We start from the raw sequence: 22,568 nt of genomic DNA on the forward strand, positions 1-22,568 counted from the left end.
CGCTCTGCCCGCGGCTCCCTAACCTTGAGAGTAGACGAGTGAGGGGCCAACAAGTTCCACTCCCAGTAGGTGTGAGCCTGGTAGATGCCAGATCAGGCAGGCAGGGGTAATCCACCGAGTCCTGTCGCTGCCCACTTGTGCTCTGGGCTTCCCCTCCCCCATCAGCCTCACGTCACTGTCTTAAGAGTGGGTCCATCCATGATTTGCAAACTTAGTACTAAATAAGTTGAAGAGAGAAGTTCTTGGTGAAATAACGATTTTCAGACTCTTCTTCTTTCAAGAGATTGAAAAAATGGGTGAATGGAGTAGGTCTATGGGGGTTAGTTTGCTGAAGCGTCCCTGTTGAGTTTCTGGAGATTGAGTCTTGCTCGGGCACGGCAGTATTATTAGAACTGAGTTTAAGCGAGAGATCGTTGGAGATTCTCCAGTTAATGTTTAACAATGACTCTTTTTGTCCCCCCAGGAATGGGTGAATTTAAGGTCCATCGCGTCCGTTTCTTTAATTATGTTCCATCAGGCATCCGCTGTGTGGCTTATAATAACCAGTCAAACAGATTGGCTGTTTCTCGAACAGATGGCACGGTGGAAATCTATAATTTGTCAGCAAACTACTTTCAGGAGAAAGTAAGTCTTTGGGGAGCCTGGTGTGGCGCTCCCGATGTTAACTTTCTTCTTAAGTTCAATTCTGCAACTTACATGGCCTGTCTTCATCGAGTGACTCTTTCCTGCTGTGAAATTGTTAGGACTACAGAGTTTCTGTGGCTTAGCTGAGATCCCTTGATTGGGCATGATCTATCTAAAGTTGTTCTAAAAGATCCTACCTAGGGATTGCGTGTCACTGTGTGCAGCTTGAGGACTGAAATTTGCTGGACTTTTTTGGCTACTACACGAGAGGAACTTTTTTAGCTCATTGTGATTTTGGCCTGAGTATGCTTTCTGTTGCCAGTGGAAAATCTTCAACTGCTGTAATGTCAGAAAACTTTAGTAACATGACAGCAAGTAGACCCCACCCCCAAGTTCACCTTTCTCCAAGAATGTAAACTGGATTATGTATTTGGGAGTAGAGGAGATTTTTAATGAGATGAAATGTCTCTTTTGGGTGCACATAAAGACCCATTCACTTTATATGCATGAGTATTTTGCCTACATGCGTGTGCGTACTTGGAGTGTGCCTGGGGCCCAGTGGTGGTCAGGAGAGAGCAATAGAACCCCCACGAACTGGAATTAGAAGCGGTTATGCAGCTGGGCATGGTGGAACACGCCTGTAATCCCAGCACTGAGTTCGAGGCCAGCCTGGTCTGCAAAGAGAGTTCCAAGACAGCCAGGGCTGTTAAACGGAGAAACGCTGTCTCGAACGCCCCCACCCCAAAAAGGTGGTTTTGAACTACCATTGGGTGCTGTGAACCCTTTGAAAGAACAAGTATTCTAAATTTTTGAGCCATCTCTCCATCTCCAAAGTCTTTCCCCCCAAGGACACTGGTTACTGATTTTTTTTCAGATACAGCATGCAACTCAGTTCAAAAAAGAAATGATGGGCAGATGAGTCTTCAGTGCCCAGCAGCCTGGCACTTGAAGTTTAGGTGCTCTGCAAATGTTTCTAAGAGTAGTGTCGAGTACTGCTACGGAGACAGTGTCAGAGCTCTTCTTACTCCTGGAGAAAGATCTGTAAACAGCCAGTTTCTGACCTGTACAGTAAAGCTGGGAGAAGCCCCATTGGCAGGTGGCTTTAGGATCTGGTATAGGTCGACTTACTGAATGTCCTTGCCCACAACAAAGGGTCACTGCTAGAAATAGGACAAAGATTTCTGGGTGTGCACTTGTTGCGTGCTGTGGCTTCTTTTTGTCATTTATAACCACTATACTTGTGTAATTTGTATGTTTGCTTACTGCCTCTTTTCACTGCTGAACTTCAGATTTTGTAAGATGGGGACTGCGTCCGCCATGGTTGTAACTGTGCTCCGGCTTTTCATCTGGTACAAAGCTGCTGCTAGGTTAATATTCAGTCAGTCCTTCCATTCCTTACCTACCCTCCCTTATTTCCTTCTGTCATTCCCCGGTGGGTATTTTTAACAGCTAACTAATTCAGTCTCTGTTGTCTCCATGTCTCAGTTACAATTACTAACCTCTGGCGAAGTAAGACTCAGTGGGTAAAGGTGCTTGTTTCCAAGCCTTATGACCTGTGTCTGATCTCTGCAACCCACACGGTGGAAGAAGAGACCAACTCCTGCCAGTTGTCCTCTGACCGTATGCACATATATTGCGTACATACACACTAAGTAACTAAATATAATAAACATCTTAATCCCAGCACTCTGAGGCAGAGACAGGCAGATCTCTGTGGGTTTGAGGCCAGCCTAGTCTACAAAGCAAGTCCAGGACAGTCAGGGGAGTTATACAGAGAAACCCTGTCTCAAAAAAAAAAAAAAAAACCACCAAAGATCCTGAGTTCAATTCCTAACAAGCACATGGTGGCTCATAACCATCTATAATGAGATCTGGTGTTCTGGCCTGCAGACACATACAGGCAGAATACTCTATAATAATAAATAATTCTTTAAGAAAAAAGAAAAAAAAGGCCTGAATGTAGTTTGAATGGAGCTTCTAAGACTGAAGGGTGCTCTTGGTTAGAGCACTTGATCAGTGACTGTGAAAGTCTAGGATAGTATAGCGCACTATTGCAGACTTTTTTTTTTTTTGAGACAGCGTTTCTCTGCATAATAGCCCTAGCTGTCCTGGACTCACTTTGTAGGCCAGGCTGACCTCCAACTCACGAAGATCCGCCTGCCTCTGCCTCTGCCTCCTGAGCACTGAGATTAAGGACATGCTCCACCACGCCCAGCTTAGTCTTAGTTTATAAGAGAGAATTAAATGTGTAACTTAAGTATAGTCATTTTAAGTAACTAAAATCTGAAGCTGCCTCTGCCTCCCGAGTGCTAGGATTAAAGGCGTGTACCACCACGCCTGGCTCGGCTTTTTTTTTTTTTTTAATATTTTTTCTTTTTAAAAAATATTTATTTATTATTATGTTTTGTCTGAATGTATACCTGTAGGCCAGAAGAGGGTATCAGATCACATTACAGATGGTTGTGAACCACCATGTGGTTGCTGGGAGTTGAACTCAGGATCTTTGGAAGAGCAGGCAGTGCTCTTACCCACTGAGCCATCTCTCCAGCCCCTAAACCAGGCTTTTTTATGCATGGGGGCTCACCATAGCCCACCCTGGCCTCACGGTTAAAATGATCTTCCTGCCTTTGCTTCCTGAGTACTGGGGTTCTAGTCCTAACTCCCCACACCTGGATGAATCAATCAATCCTGAGTATCTTGATTTAACTGAAAAGCTCCTGCTAAGTTAGTCCCACAGGGTTTCGGTTGCTTGGTTGGTTGTGTATTTGTTTGGTTTTTTTTGTTTGTTTGTTTATTTGTTTGTGTTTGGGACAGAGTTTCTCTGCATAATAGCCCTAGCTGTCCTAGACTCTCTTTGTAGGCCAGGATGACCTCCAACTCACGAAGATCCGCCTGCCTCTGCCTCCTGAGTGCTGAGATTAAGGGCATGCTCCACCACGCCCAGCTTAGTCTTAGTTAAAAAGAGAAAAAAATTAAATATGTAACTTAAGTATAGTCATTTTAAGTAACTAGAATCTGAAGCTGATAGGGACAAACTAGTTAACTGTGGGGAAATACTTTTCAGATGTTGGTTATTGGTGAACTCATGGCAAGTTGGGAAGTTATGATGTTTCTGTAGTTCTGAATTCATGACAGGTTGAGAAATCACGATGTTTCTGTAGTTTTTCCCAGGTCATGAGTCTCGGGCTACCGAAGCCCTGTGCTGGGCAGAAGGACAGCGGCTCTTTAGTGCTGGACTCAATGGAGAGATTCTTGAGTATGACCTACAGGCGCTGAACATCAAGTATGCTCTGGATGCCTTTGGAGGACCTATTTGGAGTATGACCGCCAGCCCCAGTGGCTCTCAACTTTTGGTCAGTAAGCAAGTATTGGTAATTAAAAATAGAGTACGCTTATGGCCTTCCTCATGTTTGTATTATGTCACATAGTAACTCCAAGCTTAGCTTTGTACCAAGAATCATAAAACATAAGATTGCAATTGGCCCTGGAGGTTAAAACCCCTGATGGTGGGCTGGAGAGATGGCTCAGCATTTAAAAGCATTGCTTCCTTTCCAGAAGATCTGGGTTTGAGTGCCATACCCACAGGGAGGCTCAATACAGTGCTACTAAAGTTCCAAGGGATCTGACACCCTCTTGTAGCCTCTGGGCACTGCACATAGGTGGTACATATACATATATACAGTCAAATTCACATAGATTAAAAAATAGCAAACCCCTGGTCACTTTCCCCTTATGCTATTAGCTTGCACCTTGTTTGTTCTTTCATGAAAAGATAGGGTTAATTCATTTTAGCATTTCTTAAACTTATTTGGAACTAACAGAATTTTTTGTTTTATTTTGATAAGCTTTATGGTTTTTGTTTTGTTTTTGAGACAGAGTTTCTCTGTGCAGCCTTGGCTGTCCTGGACTCACTTTGTAGACCAGGCTGGCCTCAAACTCACAGGGATCCTCCAGCGTCTGCCTCTGGAGCACTGGGATTAAAGGCGTGTGCCACCACCACCCAGCCTGCTCTATGTTTTAATAGTAACTTTTGTTTCAGAAATATGGGATGTTAAATCTTTCTGTAGGGCTGGAGAGATGGCTCAGAGGTTGAGAACACTGGCTGCTTTTACGAAGTTCCTGAATTCAATTCCCAGCAACCACATGGTGGCTCCCAACCATCTATAATGAGATCTGGTGTCTTCTTCTGGCCTACAGGCAGAACACTGTGAACATAATAAATAAATAAGTAAATCTTTTAAAAAAAAAAAAAAATTCAGCCGGGCGTGGTGGCGCACACCTTTAATCCCAGCACTCGGGAGGCAGAGGCAGGCAGATTGCTGTGAGTTCGAGGCCAGCCTGGTCTACAAAGTGAGTCCAGGATGGCCAAGGCTACACAGAGAAACCCTGTCTCGAAAAACCAAAAGAAAAACAACAACAACAAAAAAAAAACTCTGTAAATCGATTGCACTCACATCGTGTGTGTAAAATTACATTATTTGTGTATGGTGTTTGAGGCACATATACCGTAGAGTGCGGATGATAGTGAAAAGACATGTGTGAGTTGATTCTCTCCTACCCTGCAGGTCTTTGGAGTTTTGTGTTTGTTTTTGTTTTTCAAAATAGGGTTTCTCCTTGTATCCCTGGCTGTTCTGGACCCATTTTGTAGACCAGGCTGTCCTTGAACTCACAGCGATTCGCCTGCCTCTGCCTCCCTGAATGCTGGGATTAGAGGCGTGCATGCCACTATGCCCAGCTTTTTAATCTTTACTTGTTTGTTTGTTTGTTTTTAAGGTCATTAGCTCTTTTATCTAGGCTATGGGTTTCAGGCAGGTGTGTGTGAAGCCCTACTTCTAATCTGTGTCATATGCAGAAATTCAGCCGCTGAGTAGAACTCTTTGGGCCTATTTTCTGACTAGACTATGAAGTTGGACAGGAGCATACTATCAATTTCCCCCTTCCCCCTCTGACAAGCTGTTGTGATTTGTTTTGATTTTAGGGCAAGTGATAGCTTTTCAGGTAGAAACAATGTATATATTTGTATATGGTGATATTAGTCCTATAAAAGGCTCATTTAGTCTGTTTTCTACCTGTCTCTAAATAGGTTGGTTGTGAAGATGGCTCCGTGAAACTATTTGAGGTCACCCCAGACAAAATCCAGTTTGCAAGAAATTTTGATCGGCAAAAAAGTAAGGGTTGCTTTGGTGGGGTAATGAATAGCTTCAACGAGAAGTTATGTTTTTGTGCCACTAGGAATAGGATATTTTCCTATGGCTGTAGTCATGCTTTGTTTTTTCTGAGTACAAGGAAAGTTCTAGAAAGAATCTCATTATGTAGCATAGTTGTGATTACTTGCCTAAGCAAAAATACAGAAATTCAAAGTAGAAAACTAGTGTTTCTCAGGTTCACACAGTATAGTACATCGTCAAAGTTAGTTGGGGTAGCAACCTGGAGACAGGAGCTGATAGCTGGACGAAGATGCTTACTGGCTTGCTCAGCCTGCTTTCTTTTGGGAGGGAGAGGGGACTTGAGACAGGGTTTCTTTTGTGGTCTTGACTGTCCTGGACTCCCTTTGTAGACCAGGCTGACCTTGAACTCTTGATCTGCCTGCCTCTGCCTCCTGATTAAAGGCACACCACCATGCCCTGCTTCAGCCTGCTTTCTTACAGCACCCCGGAGCACCAGTCTGAGGGCTGGGCCCCTTCCACACTAATCACTGAACAAGAAAGCGTATCATGGATTTGTTCACAGGCCAGTCTGGCTGGCACATTTCTTCAGTTGAGGTTCTTTAAGTGAGGTGTTTTGTTTGTTTGTTTTGTTTTTCGAGGCTGGCCTTGAACTCACAGCCACAGCGATCCATCTGCCTCCACCTCCCGAGTGCTGGGATTAAAGGCGCGCCACCATGCCTGGCACATTTCTCCCCTTCTGGTGTTTGTGATACAGGTTCTCACTGTGTAGCCTTGGTTGGTCTTAAGCTCATGGTAGCCCTGCCTCCGGTGTGATTCCAGGCGTGCAACCTCTAGGCTGTGCTAGCTGTGGTTCTTAGCTCTACGAGCCAGTTGAAATGTCATGAGGAGTATCCTGAGCAACTACTGGTGCTCCAAGCCATTTCTGTAAAGTACAGAGCACAACAGTACTTGAGGCTTTGGAGGCAATATAGTCTCTGGGTCCAGAAACAGCCAAAGACAATACAAGACCCAGCAGTGGGCAGTAGTTTGTTTGTGCCTGCTTTGGAGAGTGGTGACCATGCTTTGTGTTCTCTGTGTGATTTGGTAATTTTGCCAAGTTGACAAAAGACTATTCAGCACCACCACTAAAAAAAAAAAAAAAACAAGCAATTATGGTTGGTTAGCAGCAAGGATCTGTTCGGAGAAATGTAATGTTAAATGTTCTCATCAAGTGAACGTAATCAGGCATGCTTCCACAAACTGACGTGACTGAGGTCACTGGGCGATACAACTTAGGAGGTCACACATTATCCTCAACTGTTTCTACATTATTAAAGCAAGTTGTCAGATACTTCACTGTGGGTACCAAGACAGTTTATCAGTCATGGTGGATGAGGAAGCCCTGTAGGTAACTGTGGAAGGAGAGCTCAGTTAGTTTTCACTATATATCTAAATGTCACTTTCTGTCCCCCCTAAGGTCGGATCCTGAGTCTCTGCTGGCACCCTGCCGGTACCCAGGTTGCAGCTGGCTCCATAGACTACATTATCGTGTTTGATGTCAAATCGGGTAACTTTTTCTGTTTAGTACATTTGGGTGCAGGTTTTGTCAGATTCATATTTCTCAGTTTCTTTTTGTTTTTTCGAGACAGGGTATGGAGACAGCCTTAGCTGTCCTGGACTTGCTTTGTAGATCCACCTCTGCCTCTGTGTCTCGGGGATTAAATGCGTGTGCCACCATGCCCAGCTACTTCTCAGCTTCTAAGACCTTGACTTTGTCACTCTTTCAATGACCCTGATGACCTACGTCCCCATTATTATCTCCACATGTCCATCACAAGTTTTGCCCTTCTTTCCCATGTGTTTGGTCTATGTGTGTGTGTGTGTGTGTGTGTCTGTGTGTCTGTGTGTATGCGCTTTCTGTCTCTGCGTTTCTGTGTGATTTGTGTGTCTGTGTCTCTGTAAGTGGTGACCAGAGAGTGAGAGCTGCCCTCCTTTATTACTTACTCTTCCTTGTTCTTTTTGAGGCACAGTCTTTTGCTGAATCTGGAGGTGGAAGGTTTTTATTTTTTTAACATAAGCTGGGAGGAAGCTAGTCCTAGTGATCCTCCTGTCTCCAGCCCCCTCCATGCTTACGTTCATTTCAGGCATGCAGGAGGTCATGCCCGGCTTTTACACATGTTCTGGGATTCAGGTTTTTTGTTTTGTTTTGTTTTTTTGGTTTTTTTTTTTTTTTTTGCGCTTGCAACCAATTTATTAGTATGTATATAGCCAGAAGAGGGCATCGGATCATATTATAGATGGTTATGAGCTGGGAATTGAACTCAGGACCTCTGGAAGAGTGGTCAGTGTGCTTAACCTCTGAGCCATCTCTCCAGCCCCTCATTTTTGTTTTTAATTACTACTGCTGTTTTGGGGGAATCTTCATTCCTTGGTGGGGTCTGGTAGTACTTTCTTTATAAGATATGACAGGAGCTTTTACTCTAATGACTTTTAGGTGGGTGTGGTGGCGCACACCTTTAATCCCAGCACTCGGGAGGCAGATGGATCGCTGTGAGTTCGAGGCCAGCCTGGTCTACAAAGCGAGTCCAGGACAGTCAAGATAGCATAGAGAAACTCTGTCTCCAAACAAACAAACTCTAATGACCCCCCCCCCCCCTTCTTCTTGGCCTGGAAAATTGGGCTACTAGACCTCTTCAGTGTAAGCTTGTCTTTAACTTGTTAGGTGAGCTTATTTCTATGTATAAGATACAGACAAAGCCGGTGTGGTGCCACATGCCTTTAATCCCAGCACTCGGGAGGCAGAGGCAGGCGGATTGCTGTGAGTTCGAGGCCAGTCTGGTCTACAAAGTGAGTCCAGGATGGCCAAGGCTACACAGAAAAACCCTGTCTCGAAAAACCAAAAAAAAAAAAAAAGATACAGACAAAATGAGTCAGACATGTCTTTCTGTTTTTCTTTTTCCTCAATGTCTGACCTGTGTGTTTATTTTGTTTGTCCTTAGTTACACATGCCTATAACCAAAGAACTCCTAAATTAATGTTTTTTTACCCAAAATTTAAAAAGGGGGGATTCCCCCCCATCCCTTTTCCCGCCCCCCAAAGTAAGCCACCTCAACTCTTAGCTGGTTCTCTTGGGGTTTATCTCTGCCGTAAACAACATGCTTATGAGTCTGTATTGCAGTTTTTAAGTTTTGCACATTATTGACTTCGATACCTGAGTCTTCTCTTTTTATCTTCTGCCATGAGTGTCAGGAGTTCTCATGGCCTATGTGTATTGCTCGCATAGCAAGTTACTTTCCTTCCTGTCACTTCCTGTTTAATATTCATCTTCTCCGTGCATTTCTGCTACTTCATCCTTAAATGCTTTCAGTTATATAAATTGATACAAAACACATCTGAGTATTTTTGTGGTTTTGTTTGCTTTTCCTGCCATTTCTATATCCTTAAAAGTAAGTTTCTTTGTTTTGACTTCTTGCGGTCTGGCTTGGCCACTTGGGCCATGCTGTGCACGTGTGAGGAAGGAGGACTGGTGTCCCTCCATCTCTCAGGCTTGTTCTGTGTGGTTAGGATTCTTCTCTCCCTCTTAGAAACTCAGGTGCCATTCAGGTTATTGACGCACAGAGTTAAGCTTCTGTCTGGTTTTAGGACCCTGCGGCATGTGTTCTTCTCTCCCCTTCCCTTTCCTTTGTGGGAGTTTTCTTTCTTTGTTGGAGATCCAACCCAGGCCCTGTGTGCAGCGGGTGAGCCCTCAGCCCAGGCCCTGTGTGCAGCGGGTGAGCCCTCTGCCCCGGGCCCTGTGTGCAGCGGGTGAGCCCTCGGCCCCGGGCCCTGTGTGCAGCGGGTGAGCCCTCGGCCCGGGCCCTGTGTGCAGCGGGTGAGCCCTCTGCCCCGGGCCCTGTTAGGCTTACACTGAAATTTTGATTATACTCATTGATGTATGGGGTTTGGTTTTGGTTTGGTTGGTTTTTCTGTGTCGTTCAGCTGTGCTAGGAGATCATCTTAATTTAAACCCTCAGTTTTGAGGGGAATTGTTGAATTAATTTGTAGGTCAGTTCCTATTCTTTCTTCCTGGAGTTTTTGTTGCTTCAGTATAGGTCCTCTAACTTTCCTAGTCACTCTTATTTTTCATCTTTTTTGACTTCACTGCTTGCTAATACAAGTTTGTCATTTCTGTATCTTAATCTTTGCAGTGGAGTTTTCACTTAGGCATCACCAAGGGTCTTTTCTGTTTTCAGCTGGTGGAGATTGAACACAGGCCTTTGCCAAGCCGTGTTCTGTGGCTAAGCCTGCAGCCTCCGAGGCTGGCCTTGCTTTTTTTTTTTTTTTTTTTTTTTTTTAAGATTTTATTTATTTATTATTATATGTACAGTACTCTGCCTGCTTGTATACCTGCAAGCCAGAAAAGGGCCTCAGATCACATTATAGATGGTTGTAGGCCACCATGTGGTTGCTGGGAATTGAACTCTGGACCTCTGGAAAAGCAGTCAGTGCTCTGAACCGCTGAGCCATCTCTCCAGCCCCGATCTTTCTTTCTTTCTTTCTTTCTTTCTTTCTTTCTTTCTTTCTTTTTTTTTTTAAAGAGTTGTGGTTTTGGTTTTTTATTGTGTATTCAAATGCAAGAACTTGCTAAAGCCATAGTAATAAGCTGTTGTTGGTACTGAGAGCCAAACTCAAGCCCTAGCAAGAGCATCAAGCGCTCTCAGCAGCTGAGCCTTCTCTTAAGCTTGGCCTTCACTGAAGAGTCACCTGGGTGGCCTGTTTGGGAACTTGTGAAGTCAGGATCTTAGGGTTTTGGGTTTTTTTTTTGTTTTTTGTTGTTTTGTTTTGTTTTTGTTTTTGTTTTTTTCTTGTTCTATGACTTGGTTCCTAGAAATCAATCCATTGTTTTGTTGTTGTTGTTGTTTTGGTTTTTTTCCCCTCTCTTTTTTTTTTTTTTTTTCTCAAGACACTGTTTCCCTGTGTATCCTTGGCTTCGTAGACTCACTTTGTAAACCAGGCTGGCCTCAAACTTACAGCAATCTGCCTGCCTCTGCCTCCTGAGTGCTGGGATTAAAGGTGTGCACCACCACTCCCAGCTGTTGTTTTTCTTTTTTCTTTTTTTCTTTTTTCTTTTGGTTTTTCAAGACAGGGTTTCTCTGTGTGTGTAGCCATGGCTGCCCTAGGCTCACTTTGTAGACCAGGCTGGCCTCGAACTCACATGGATCTGGCAGCCTCTGCCTCCTAAATGCTGGGATTAAAGGCGTGTGCCACCACACCTAGCTTCCTTTCCTTTTCTTTTCTTTCCTTACCCCACCTCCACCCCCCATCCAGTGCTGGGATCAACTCAGCTCCAGGCTTTGTGTGCTCCACTACTGAGCTCCCTCTCAGACTCCCTTTCCAGCCCCTCCCCTGTGAGTACAGGCCCATCTGTCACCTTCTGAGGAGATGAAATCTGCTGTTCTCAACATTTGTTTTCGCTTGGCTGTTTTCCTTCCAGACACCCCATCCCACTCTCAGTTTCACAATACCTTTTATGTAAGAAATTCTTCTGTGGAGATGGAGTTTAGTTAATATCTGGCTGCTTACTCAGGAGAGCGGTACCCCAGTGTCCAGCAGCCTCTTAGATTCACTTTCCATCAATCCCTCCCTCGTTGGAGGCCCCTCCTGCCTCCTGTCTCTCAAGTACCAGGCCTGCAGCTCCTGAGGGTTCCATGCATAAATCAGGGGGCTTCTTGGCGCTCCTTAAGGCTTACCCTGTCTTGGTTTCAAGGGTCTGCTTAGTCAGCACTCCTTGAGTTTTGTCACCATCTTCTTCTCTCCCTTTCCTATACACAGAGAGAGTATGGGAAAGAGCAGAGTGCAATGTGGATGTGCGGTGTGCTAGCTTTCAAGTCAACACCACATGCTTCCATTTCACTCCCCCAGAAGAGATTTCTCTTGTTTTTTTCTTTCTCCCTCCCTCTCACCTCACTCTTTCTTCTTCAGGTACCCATTTAGAGGTTTTTAAATAGTTAACAGACCTGTCATGTATTGGCTAGCTATATTCAGGCATGTAACTCCCAATAAATTTTGAAAAACTAAAACTAAAAATCATCTCCATGTGTGTCTTTTTTTTTTCCAGGGAGCATTACCCGTAAGATGGTTTTAGATAGGCAGCACCTGGGAGTGACTAAATCAAGGTGTATAGTATGGGGTGTTGGGTTCCTGTCGGACGGCACTGTCATAAGCGTGGACTCTGTGGGAAAGGTGCAGCTATGGGACTCTGGGACCGGGACACTTGTGAAGAGCCACCTCATCGCAAACGCTGATGTGCACTCTATAGCTGTCGCTGCTGTGAGTATGGCCCCTGCCCAGGTAGATCCTGAACTTAGGGTCTTCCTGCCTTGCTTCCTGAGTAGCTAGGATTACAGGCTTGTGTAACCAAGGCTGTCTTCCAGGTCAGTGTTAGGGTCTCTCTTTTCCCATATATTGTTTATGTGATTTAGATTTTTCTCACAACTAATTTTTTTTTTTTTTTTTTTTTTTTTTTTTTTTCCGAGACAGGGTTTCTCTGTGTAGCCTTGGCTGCTCTGGACTCGCTTTGTAGACCAGGCAGGCCTCAAACTCACAGAGATCTGCCTCCCAAGTTCTGGGATTACAGGCATGCGCCACCGTGCCCAGCAGCTCTGTAATTCTTTTTTTTTTTTTAAATTTATTCACTTTACATCCTGATGATATCCCCCTCTCTTGTCCCACTTTCCTCTTCCCCCAGCCCCGTAATTTTAAAAATCTTACAGCAGAATAAAAATCTCCCGCCCAAACCAACTTAAGGTACAATTGAAAGGTGCGTTTGCCCCAGCATCATTGTAAATTGTGAGTAACATTTAGTACCACAGCTATGACGTCACTGGGAAATGGGATCTTTTTATGGTCCATTAGATTCTTATGGACAGTATATTTGGCTTGCCATTGAATGTGTGGCATGTGGCTGCACAACACAGTTGGCAGTACTATTTGTTAACTTTGTCAGCAGGGGGCACACCGCTACCTATGTCTGAGCTTGTGCCACTGCTGGAACTGCTCCTGGGAACCTCCCTTCTAATTCTGGCCGTGGGTTTTCTTTCCCCTGAGCTGACCAGAGAGGAAACCTGAGGCATATTTTCCCATCTGCACCCTGTTCTGTTAACATCTGCCCACTCATGGTTTATTCCTCAGCAAGAAGACAGTTTTGTGGTGGGCACAGCCGAGGGCACAGTATTCCATTTTCAGCTGGTCTCCGTGAGTTCCAACAGCAGTGAGAAGCAGTGGGTGCGGACGAAACCGTTCCAGCATCACACTCACGACGTGCGCACTGTGGCCCACAGCCCAACAGCTCTGATCTCGGGAGGTAGGTCCTCCCCCAGCCAGCTGCCCTCTACTCTGCTCAGCTCTGGCTGCTTTCTCTGCATGGAGAACTTCTCTCATTGTGTGCTCCCTCTCTGCTGCCCTTCACCTCAGGTACCGACACCCACCTAGTTATTCGTCCTCTCATGGAGAAAGTAGAGGTAAAGAATTATGACGCTGCTCTCCGAAAGATCACTTTCCCCCATGTGAGTATCCCCACCCACCCTCAGCCTCTCCCTGTCCCTCTACAGCTCACATGTTGTAGAGCTATCTTTGTTTTCTTCTGACGCAAGCTTCTTTGAAGACACCTTTTTTTTAAAGATTTGTTTATTTATTATTATATGTACAGTACTCTGCCTTCATGTACACACGCAGGCCAGAAGCAGGCATCAGATCACATTACAGATGGTTGTGAGCCACCGTCTGTTTGCTGGGAATTGAACTCAGGACCTTTGGAAGAGCAGGTGGCGCTCTTAACCACTGAGCCATCTTTCCAGTCCACGACACTTCTTTTTTTTAGAGACAGGGTTTCTCTGTGTAGCCTTGGCTGTCCTGGACTCGCTTTGTAGACCAGGCTGGTCTCAAACTTAAAGCAGTCTGCCTGCCTCTGCCTCCTGAGTGCTGGGATTAAAGGCCTGTGTCACCATGTAGGGCTTGAAGACACTTCTTAAGTGTATATGTGTATATGCATAGTGTGATAATGAGGTAGATCTGATTTAGGTGTTGGGGAGGTCCTCTGAACTTGTGGCAATAGTACCATTTACTTTAAAAGGAACACAGTAAGCCTAGGTTCTCCACCCTAACAAAATTCCCAGAAAGCACAGTTATTGAAAGGAGGGAGTGTTTCTCCAGAAAGTAAACTCAGAATGATGTGTGCAATTAAAACACACATTTTGGGATTGGAGAGGTGGCTCAGTGGTGAAGAGGACTTTGTGCTCCTTCAGATGAGCGTGGGTCATCTGACAGCTAGTACCTATCTGTACCTCCAGTTCAAGAACTGACACTGTTCTGGCGTCTTTGAGCACTGTGTGAGTGCAATGGACAGACATGCATGCAGGCAAAAGACCTGTACACGTACAACAGAAAACATGTTTTCAGGCCTGCAGTTGGTGGCACACACCTTTAATCCCAGCACCCGGAAGGCAGAGGCAGGCAGAGCTCTTGAGTTCAAGGCGAGCCTGGTCTACAGAGTGAGTCCCAGGACAGCCTACACAGAGAAACCTGACTCGAAAAAACAAAACCAAAAAAATATATTTAAAAAAATATTCACATATTTCAGTACATGGTTTGATGAAGTCAGACACAGTCCTCCCTTCTGCTCCCACCTCTCTCTTCTTTGACGATAGGATCTCAATAAGTAGCCATGGGTGGCTGTGCACTAGGACCGGCTTGCATGGCCTCCACTCACCAACATCTGTGTCATTCTGACTGTTCTCTATTGGTCGTGTTGAAAGCATCTGTTCATTCCTCTATGTTTCAAAGCCTTTGGCTGTGACCATTGTCCTCGGCCTAGAGCCCAAAAGTCTTTATGTGGTTGTAGGAACCTGTGGTGACTGTGACTGGCCCATCTCAGCCTTTCCATCCCCAAAGCCTTTCCACAGTGCTTTTGCCTTGGACCTGTTTCCCGTGCCCTTCCTCCCTGGAACGTCTTAGGTTGCCTCCTCTGCTTGGCTAAGTTTTCCTAGTGACCTTGATCTGACCTGTATGTTCCACAGGCTAGGTTAGATGTCCTTTCCGCTCATCCCATGTTTACCCATGTTCATTCTTGTGCCATACTGTAGCATGACTGCCTAGTCTGTGGCATGTCTTTAGAAGCATCCTGAGATGCGTGCCTATGTTTTTTATTTGGTTTGGTCTGGTTTTGGGTTTTTGGGGTTTTTGTTTTTGTTTTTGTTTTTTGAGACAGGGTTTCTCTGTGTAACAGTGGTTTTGGGTTTTTTGGTTTTTGTTTTTGTTTTTTTAGATTGGGTCTGAGTATGTAAGCCAGGCTGTCCTGGAACTTCCTATATAAACCAGGCTGGCTTTGAACTTACAGAAATCCACCTGCCTCCCAAGTGCTGGGCCACTCCAGCCAGCTAAATAAATGGGTTTCAGCAGTAGAAAAGGGGATGCACTAAGATGTTGCATCTGAAACAAAGCAGAAGATGACCAGGTTGGCCTACTTACAACTTCTCAATTCTTGGATACAGCGGCGTCTCATTTCCTGTTCGAAAAAAAGGCAGCTTCTCCTTTTCCAGTTCGCTCATCACTTGGAACTTTGGAGACTAGGGTCTACAGCTGCGACAGGTATGTTGGAAAAAAGAGTTTTTTGGTTTGCTTTTTGTTTTGTTTTGTTTTTTGTTTTGAATGTGTTTTTTTGTTTTGTTTTGTTTTCTAAGATTTTATTTATTATTATTTATTTTATGTATGAGTGCTGTATCTGCATGTACACCTGCAGTCCCGAAGAGGGCATTAGATCACATTATAGATAGCTGTGAGCCACCATGTGGTTGCTGGGAATTGAACTCAGGACCTCTGGATGAGTAGACAGTGCTCTTACCAGCTGAGCCATCTCTCCAGCCCCCGAAACAAGGTTTTAAAAACTGGCAAATTTGGGACTAGAGAGGTAGCTCAGTGGTTGAGAGCACTGTCTGCTCTTCCAAAGGACACAGGTTCAATTCCCAGCACCCATTTGGCAGCTCACAACTTGGCAAGCAGAGACAAGTGGGTCTCTGATTTCAAGGCCATCATGGCCGGCATATTGAGTTCCAGGCCAACCAGGGCTACATAGTTAGGCCCTCACTTCGGAAAAAATAAAGTAGAGAGCAATTGAGGAAACACCTAATGTCAACAGTCCCTGTATGTGTGCAAGCATGCACACACAATTTTTAAAAACATTTTTTATTTTTTACATATACATTTATAATATTGCACATATATATAATAAACTACCTATAGCAAGAAGAACCATGAAACAATCAGGAATTATATAAATGTTATATTCTTAGTGGTTTGGCTATTTATATTTGACAGCCTTGAAGAAAACATCTTTCCTGTCTTGGTGCATCTAAAAGTCCTAATGTAAATCAATCTCCATCACATCTTGCACACACAATTTTTATTAAAGGACAGATTGTATTATGTCCATGGGAAATTATTCTCCCATGTACAAGAAAACAAATCAGAGTGTTAAAATCTTGTGTTGGTTTTCTGAAATAGGATCTCACTCTACAGTTGAGCTGTTTTTGAACTCAGCAGTCCCCTGAGATTATAAGTATGAGCCATCATGGCTATCTTAAGAGCATTCAAATTTTACCCTGGATATTGATTGTGTCTTAAGAGTTTAAGTTTCTGGTTGGGTATTGTGGTGCACGCCTTTAATCCCAGCATCTCGGAGGCCGAGTTCGAGGCCAGCCTAGTCAAAAGAGGGAGTCCAGGATAGCCAAGGATGTACAGAGAAACCCTGTCTTGAGAAAAAACAAAAAAGGAGTATATACTGCTTTTGTAGAGTTCAGTTCACAGCACCCACACTAGATATTTCACAAGCCCACATAACTCTGGCCTGAGGGGACCTGTCAGCCTCTTCTGTCTTTCAAGTGCATACCGAAATGTGCATACCCACACACAAACGTCTAACTAAGAATAGATAAGATCCTAGAGTGCCAGGCCTGGTGGCGCAGCCTTTAATCCCATCACTCAGGAGGCAGAGGCAGGTGGATCGCTGTGAGTTCAAGGCCAGCCTGGTCTCAGGAGGTAGAGATGACAGTGGTGGAATCGTACTTTGCCCTGGCCTGACTGATATAAAAGCAGGCTATTGAAAAATGAGAAGGTGAGCCGGGCGTGGTGGCACACGCCTTTAATCCCAGCACTCGGGAGGCAGAGGCAGGCGGATCTCTGTGAGTTCGAGGCCAGCCTGGTCTACAAAGCGAGTCCAGGACAGCCAAGGCTACATAGAGAAACCCTGTCTCGAAAAACCAAACCAAAAAAAAAAAAAAAGAAAAGAAAAATGAGAAGGTAAGCCAGGCATGGTGGCCCATGCCTTTAATCCCAGCACTCGGGAGGCAGAGGCAGACGGATTGCTGTGAGTTCATGGCCAGCCTGGTCTACATAGTGAGTCCAGGACAGCCAAGGCTAACACAGACCCTATCTCAAAAAACCAAAAATAGGAAAAAGAAAAGAAAAGAAAAATGAGAAGGTAGAACGGCATGTGGTAGCAGTTCTGCATGGAAACAAAGGTCCTGCTGTAAGTAAATAGTTTAGAAAGTGAATTCTCTTCCTTAGAATGTATTAAAATCTTCTTCTACCCACCTGCATGTCTGTGGGGTGGGGCTTTAGCCGACTGTGTGCCTTAGCGGCCTGTTCTTTTTGCAGCTCTTCACATAGCCCTTCAGACTGTACGGACGTACGTGGAGAGGCCAGATTTCCCACTGGTAGAAACTCTATTACTGAAGGTTGACTTTAAAATGGAAAAATGCACTAATTTTCTTTTGATAAAAAAAACTCAGGGAGCTTTCTGTTTTCAGGCAAGAATGGAGATACTCTTCCACTCTCTAAAAACGCAGACCATCTATTGCACCTCAAGACAAAGGTGAGAAGGCTCCATTTCTTGTGGATCTGACCATTGCTCAATCTGTAGTTTTATTTGAAGGAGAATTTGATGAATGAATACAGAAAATTGGTTTTTTCCTTTGGATATTATAAAAATACCATGCATTCTTTTAGTAATTAAGATGGTACAAAGGTTCTATAATCAAATCTGAACCTAATGTTCACCCCATATCTTCCTGTTCCACTGTTCAAAGATAAGCACTTCTAGTAGTTTCTTATGTGTCCTCCCAAAAAACAAAAGTGTGCACTTCCTTTTTACATTAGCAACGTGCCATGTCAACTTCATTTATTTTCTCTTTTATAAAAGTGTGTTAGCTGTTTGTGGTAATCCGAGTACGTGACGCAGGAAGTTTAAGAGTTCAAGGTTATTTTGGCTAGTAGAGAAATTAAAGTCATCCTGGGCTGCATTAAATCCTGTCTCCAACACAAAACTTTTTTTTTTTTTTTTTTAAAGATTTATTTACTTAGGTGTACAGTGTTTTTGCCTACATTACATGTACACTTGCAGGCCAGAAGAGAGCACCAGATTTCTTTATAGATGATTGTGAGCCACCATGTGGTTGCTGGGAATTGAACTCAGGGCCTTTGGAAGAGTAGACAGTGCTCTTAACCTCTGAGCCATCTCTCCAGCCCCACAAAACTTATAAAATAAAAGATTTTGGTCATTTGTGGTGGCACATGCCTGTTAGTTCCAACATTCAGGAGGCTCAGGGAGGAGGATCGAGCTGAGTCTGAAGTCCGCCGTGGCTAGGCCATCCTTCCCCTCCTCCCCCTGCCCCCCCAAAAAATGGACTTTGAGTCCAGGTTTACTATGTCATCAGGGTTAGCCTTAAAGTTCTGGTCCTGCCTTGGTCTCCCTGATACTAGGATTACAAATATGGACTTTCACACTCAGCTTGAATGAACTCTATATAAACATGTGTTTTTCTTCTCTTTCTTAGATGTCTTGGGGTTTGGGGGGCACAGTTTGGGACAGGTTGTCTCTGTGTAGCACTGGCTGTCCTGGAACTCCATCTATTGGTGAGGCTGGCCTTGAATTTAGATCCACCTGCCTCAGCCTCCTGAGATTAAAGGCGTGCACCAGAACATCCCCCGTCTAGAGGTTTTGAAGCAGGTCATCATGGACAGGACAGACAATTGGCGGCACTGCCAGTCCTCTGTCCTCTGCCTTTACATGATGCCTCCCTGCTCATGTTGAGCCTAGGTTGAGGCTCTAAGTTTCTCAAGGACCTAAGATAAAAAGTACAGTTAACTGCAGACCTGTGTTGGGTTTGGAAACCGTCATCAATGAGGTGTTCTGCTTGGGGTTTAGTCATTGTACACCCAGGACATGAGGTTTTAAGACTGTATGTAAGCAAACTGGATGTGGTGGCACACACCTTTAATCCTAGCAGAGGCCAAGGCAGGTGGAGCTCTGTGAGTTCGAGGCCAGCCTGGTCTACAGAGTAAGTCCAGGACAGCCAGGGCTACACAGAAACCCTGTCACAAAAACAAAAACAACAAAATGAAAAGACATTGTGTGCATTTGTGGAGATGTGCAGAGCACCTAGACCTTGAAGAGTCCTATTACAGGAACTGTGTTATATAAGAAGTTTTGCCAGGTTTGGTGGCTAATTCCTCTGAGCCCAGCATTTGGTGTCTAATATAAGGAAATTGTAGTGAAACAGAGTGAGACTTTGAAAGTTGGTTCTCTTTCTCATGTCTCTGTCTCCATTGCCAGGGCCCTGAGAACATTATCTGCAGCTGTGTCTCCCCGTGTGGAAGTTGGATAGCCTATTCTACAGCTTCTCGGTTTTTTCTCTATCGACTGAAATATGAGCGAGACAACATAAGCCTCCAAAGAGTGAGTGAGGGAGCACGGTGCTCCTGCGCAAGAGGGAGGGAGGGAGCACGGTGCTCCTGCGCAAGAAGAAACTTGCTAAATGTGTACTGTTTGTTTGAATGGAAATGAGCAGGATGCGGGTCCTCCGTGAAGTTAGATGGCCACGGCTGTTTCAGGACTGCCATTAGGGACCTGTTTCTAAGTTTGGCAGGCTGGGTTCCATCTCCAGGACCCACATGACACATACTTAAACATTTTATTTACTTGTGTATATTGGTGTTTTGTATGCTTGTATGTAAGTATCTCTGTTTACCATGGATGTGCCTGATGCCTGCAGAGCCCGGGATAGGGGGAATCCCCTCTTGGGGCTGAAGTTACAAGCCTGAGCTGTTGTATGTGTGGGTATTAGGAATGAAACCCAAGTCCTCTAGAAAAACAGCCAGTGCTCTTAACCACTGAGCCAACTCTCTAGCCCTACACAGTCCAGCACTTGGGAAGCAGAGGCAGGCAGATCTCTGTGAGTTCAACGCCAGCTTGGTCTACAAAAGAGAGTCCAGGACAGCCAGAGCTCAGTATAACAGAGAAACACTGTCTTGAAAAAACAAAAAACAAACAAAAAAACCCAAACTTATAGAAGGCTCAAGGTTCAGTCTTCAGCATTATCACTGCAATGCTAAATACAAATTTATTGTTATTTTATTTATTTTTTATGCATTTTAAATTAAAATAAAATTACATTCCTTTTCCCCCTCCATTCTCTTTCAAGCCTCTTTCCTCTAACTCTTCTTACTCTCCACTTGCAAATAGATAGCCACTTTTTGTGATTATTATTATTGTGTGCATGCACATGAACACATAAATACACCCTGCTGAGTCTGTTTTTGTTTTGTGTAAGTGATTTTAGGGCTGATATATTTAAGTACATTAAAAAGAAATAAAGAAGCCTTCCTAGTAATGTTGAGAGTTAAGCAGTTACCATCTGGATGGAGAGAAGGCTCAGAGGCTGCAGGAAGCGAACCAGTGTTCCAGGCCCTTCATGGGCCCTTGCTGGGGAAGTCTAAGAGTTGGTGTAACTAAAGCCTGGCTGTTAGGGTTTCGGTGGCTACTCTCTCACTGGCTTTCACTGTTGATTTACCCACAGGTTTCCAAAATGCCTGCATTCCTTCGCTCCACCCTTCATATTTTGTTTTCTGAAGATTCAACAAAGCTCTTTGTGGCATCAAATCAAGGGTCTCTACACATTGTCCATCTGTTGGATGGAAGCTTCAAGCACTTGCATACTTTCCAGCCTCAGTCAGGTGAGGGTTTCTAACTGGACAGAGGGGATCCTTGCTGTCTTTGGTGTGACATTTGTGTCTTCAGACCCCAGTGCTGGGCGCTGGGCTCTTGTCGCCTCACAAACACTCACTCGCGTGTTTGCAGTTGAAGGTAGGAGGAGGCATCTGGCAGACGAAGACTCGAGATCTGCAGTGATCTTGGCACCTACTCCTTTCCCACTGCATTTTTGATTCCTTATTTGGGACCAGAGAAGTTTCATCATCCTTAGTTTTGTTAGCAGAGTTAGGAAGGAAGTGAAAGTCACCTACAATCCTGACACTGAACAGCTACCCCTGAGTATTTTGTTCTTTTCACGTATGTCTGTAGAGGTTCTTTGGACATGCTAAGATGAAAATATTATTATGCATATAGTTTTATTTGGGATCATTTGTGCTTGTGACTGTTTTTCATGTTCTTTAAGAACACAGATTGCATCAGTAGGTGACTATATTTATGTTCCAGCCAATGCCAAGTTAACTGTTGACTTAAGCTTCTCATCCACTTTACGTTGTAATTGGATACATCCCATGATCTGTCCCTTAGAGCCCCCTCTGGCATTTAGCTGCTTTGTTACCATTTAGGCCCAGCCTGGGTTGTCAACATTTAACATTAACGCGTTGAAAAGCTGCTTCAAGTGGGGTGCAGGGGTGCATGCCTGTAATCCCAGCACTCTGGGAGGCAGAAGCAGACAGATCTCTGAGGTTTTGGAGGCCAGCCTGGTCTGAGTCCAGGACAGCCAAGGCTACGCGAAGAAACCCTGTGTCGAAAAACCAAATAAAAAATAAGAAAAAAAGAGGAGCTAAATGGGCGTAGTGGTGCACGCCTTTAATCCCAGTACTCAGGAGACAGAGGCTAGCCTGGTCTACAAAGTGAGCCTAGGACTGCTTAGATAACACAGAAACCCTGTCTCAAAAAACTGGGGCGGCGGGCAGGGGGTAGGGGGGTTGCTGGGACGGAAAGAAAGAAAAAGAATAAAAGAGGAGCTGCTTCAGGCCAGGTGTGGTGGCACACACTCTTACTTCCAGTACTTGAGAAGCAGAGGCAAATGGATCTCTGAGTTTTGAGGCCAGCGTAAGAGCACTGGCTGTTCTTCCAGAGGTCCTGAGTTCAATTCCCAGCAACCACATGGTGGCTAAGGAAAAGAAAAGCTGCTTCAGGAGAAACTTATCGTTTAGGAGTCAGATGTTTACGTTGGGTTTTTTGTTGTTGTTGTTATTGTTGTTTTGTTTTTTGTTATTGTTGGTGTTTTGAGACAAGGTTTTTCTGAGTAGCTTTGGCTGTCCTGGACTCACTTTAGATGAAGCTGGCCTCAAACTTGGAGAGATCCGCCTGCCTCTGCCTCCCAAGGTTTGGTATCAGAGGTGTGCGCCACCACTGCCTGGTGTCTTTACAATCTTTATTCATCCTTCAGCAGATAGTTTGTGGCTATTGTAAAGCCTTTCTCATTATTTGGGATTTTTAGATTCAGTACATTTTAGCATATAGTGTTGATATCTGATTTTTATCCCATATCTTCATGTTGCAAATTGATTCAAGACCCTTTGACAGTTAAACAGACAGCAGGCATTTCAATATGTGCTTCAAGTCTGCTAAACATACTGTGTTTATAACTAATTTTAAAATATTGAGTAAGAAAAGGTGGTTTGAAATAAGTAGGTTAAGGTATAATTTCAATGCTTTACTCAGGGCTGAACCAGAGACACCTCTAGTTTTATCTTTCTGGCCTCGTTTCA

At 44.4% G+C, this 22,568-nt stretch overlaps 1 protein-coding gene across 1 annotated transcript in view; it reads left to right on the forward strand.

Annotated features, from left to right (window-relative positions):
- Positions 1-22,568, forward strand: part of Utp4 (UTP4 small subunit processome component) — a 29,703-nt gene that overhangs the window by 285 nt on the left and 6,850 nt on the right. The window contains exons 2-12 of the mRNA XM_051168897.1: positions 464-624; positions 3,786-3,977; positions 5,708-5,792; positions 7,249-7,338; positions 11,869-12,080; positions 12,942-13,113; positions 13,224-13,315; positions 15,299-15,395; positions 17,612-17,676; positions 19,417-19,539; positions 20,660-20,816. Of these exons, the coding sequence (XP_051024854.1) occupies positions 466-624; positions 3,786-3,977; positions 5,708-5,792; positions 7,249-7,338; positions 11,869-12,080; positions 12,942-13,113; positions 13,224-13,315; positions 15,299-15,395; positions 17,612-17,676; positions 19,417-19,539; positions 20,660-20,816 (1,444 nt within the window). The 5' untranslated portion in view covers positions 464-465. The remainder of the gene's footprint in view (positions 1-463; positions 625-3,785; positions 3,978-5,707; positions 5,793-7,248; positions 7,339-11,868; positions 12,081-12,941; positions 13,114-13,223; positions 13,316-15,298; positions 15,396-17,611; positions 17,677-19,416; positions 19,540-20,659; positions 20,817-22,568) is intronic.

This window comes from Acomys russatus, chromosome 26 (assembly GCF_903995435.1).
Source record: "Acomys russatus chromosome 26, mAcoRus1.1, whole genome shotgun sequence".
In the NCBI taxonomy this organism is placed as follows: domain Eukaryota; kingdom Metazoa; phylum Chordata; class Mammalia; order Rodentia; family Muridae; genus Acomys; species Acomys russatus.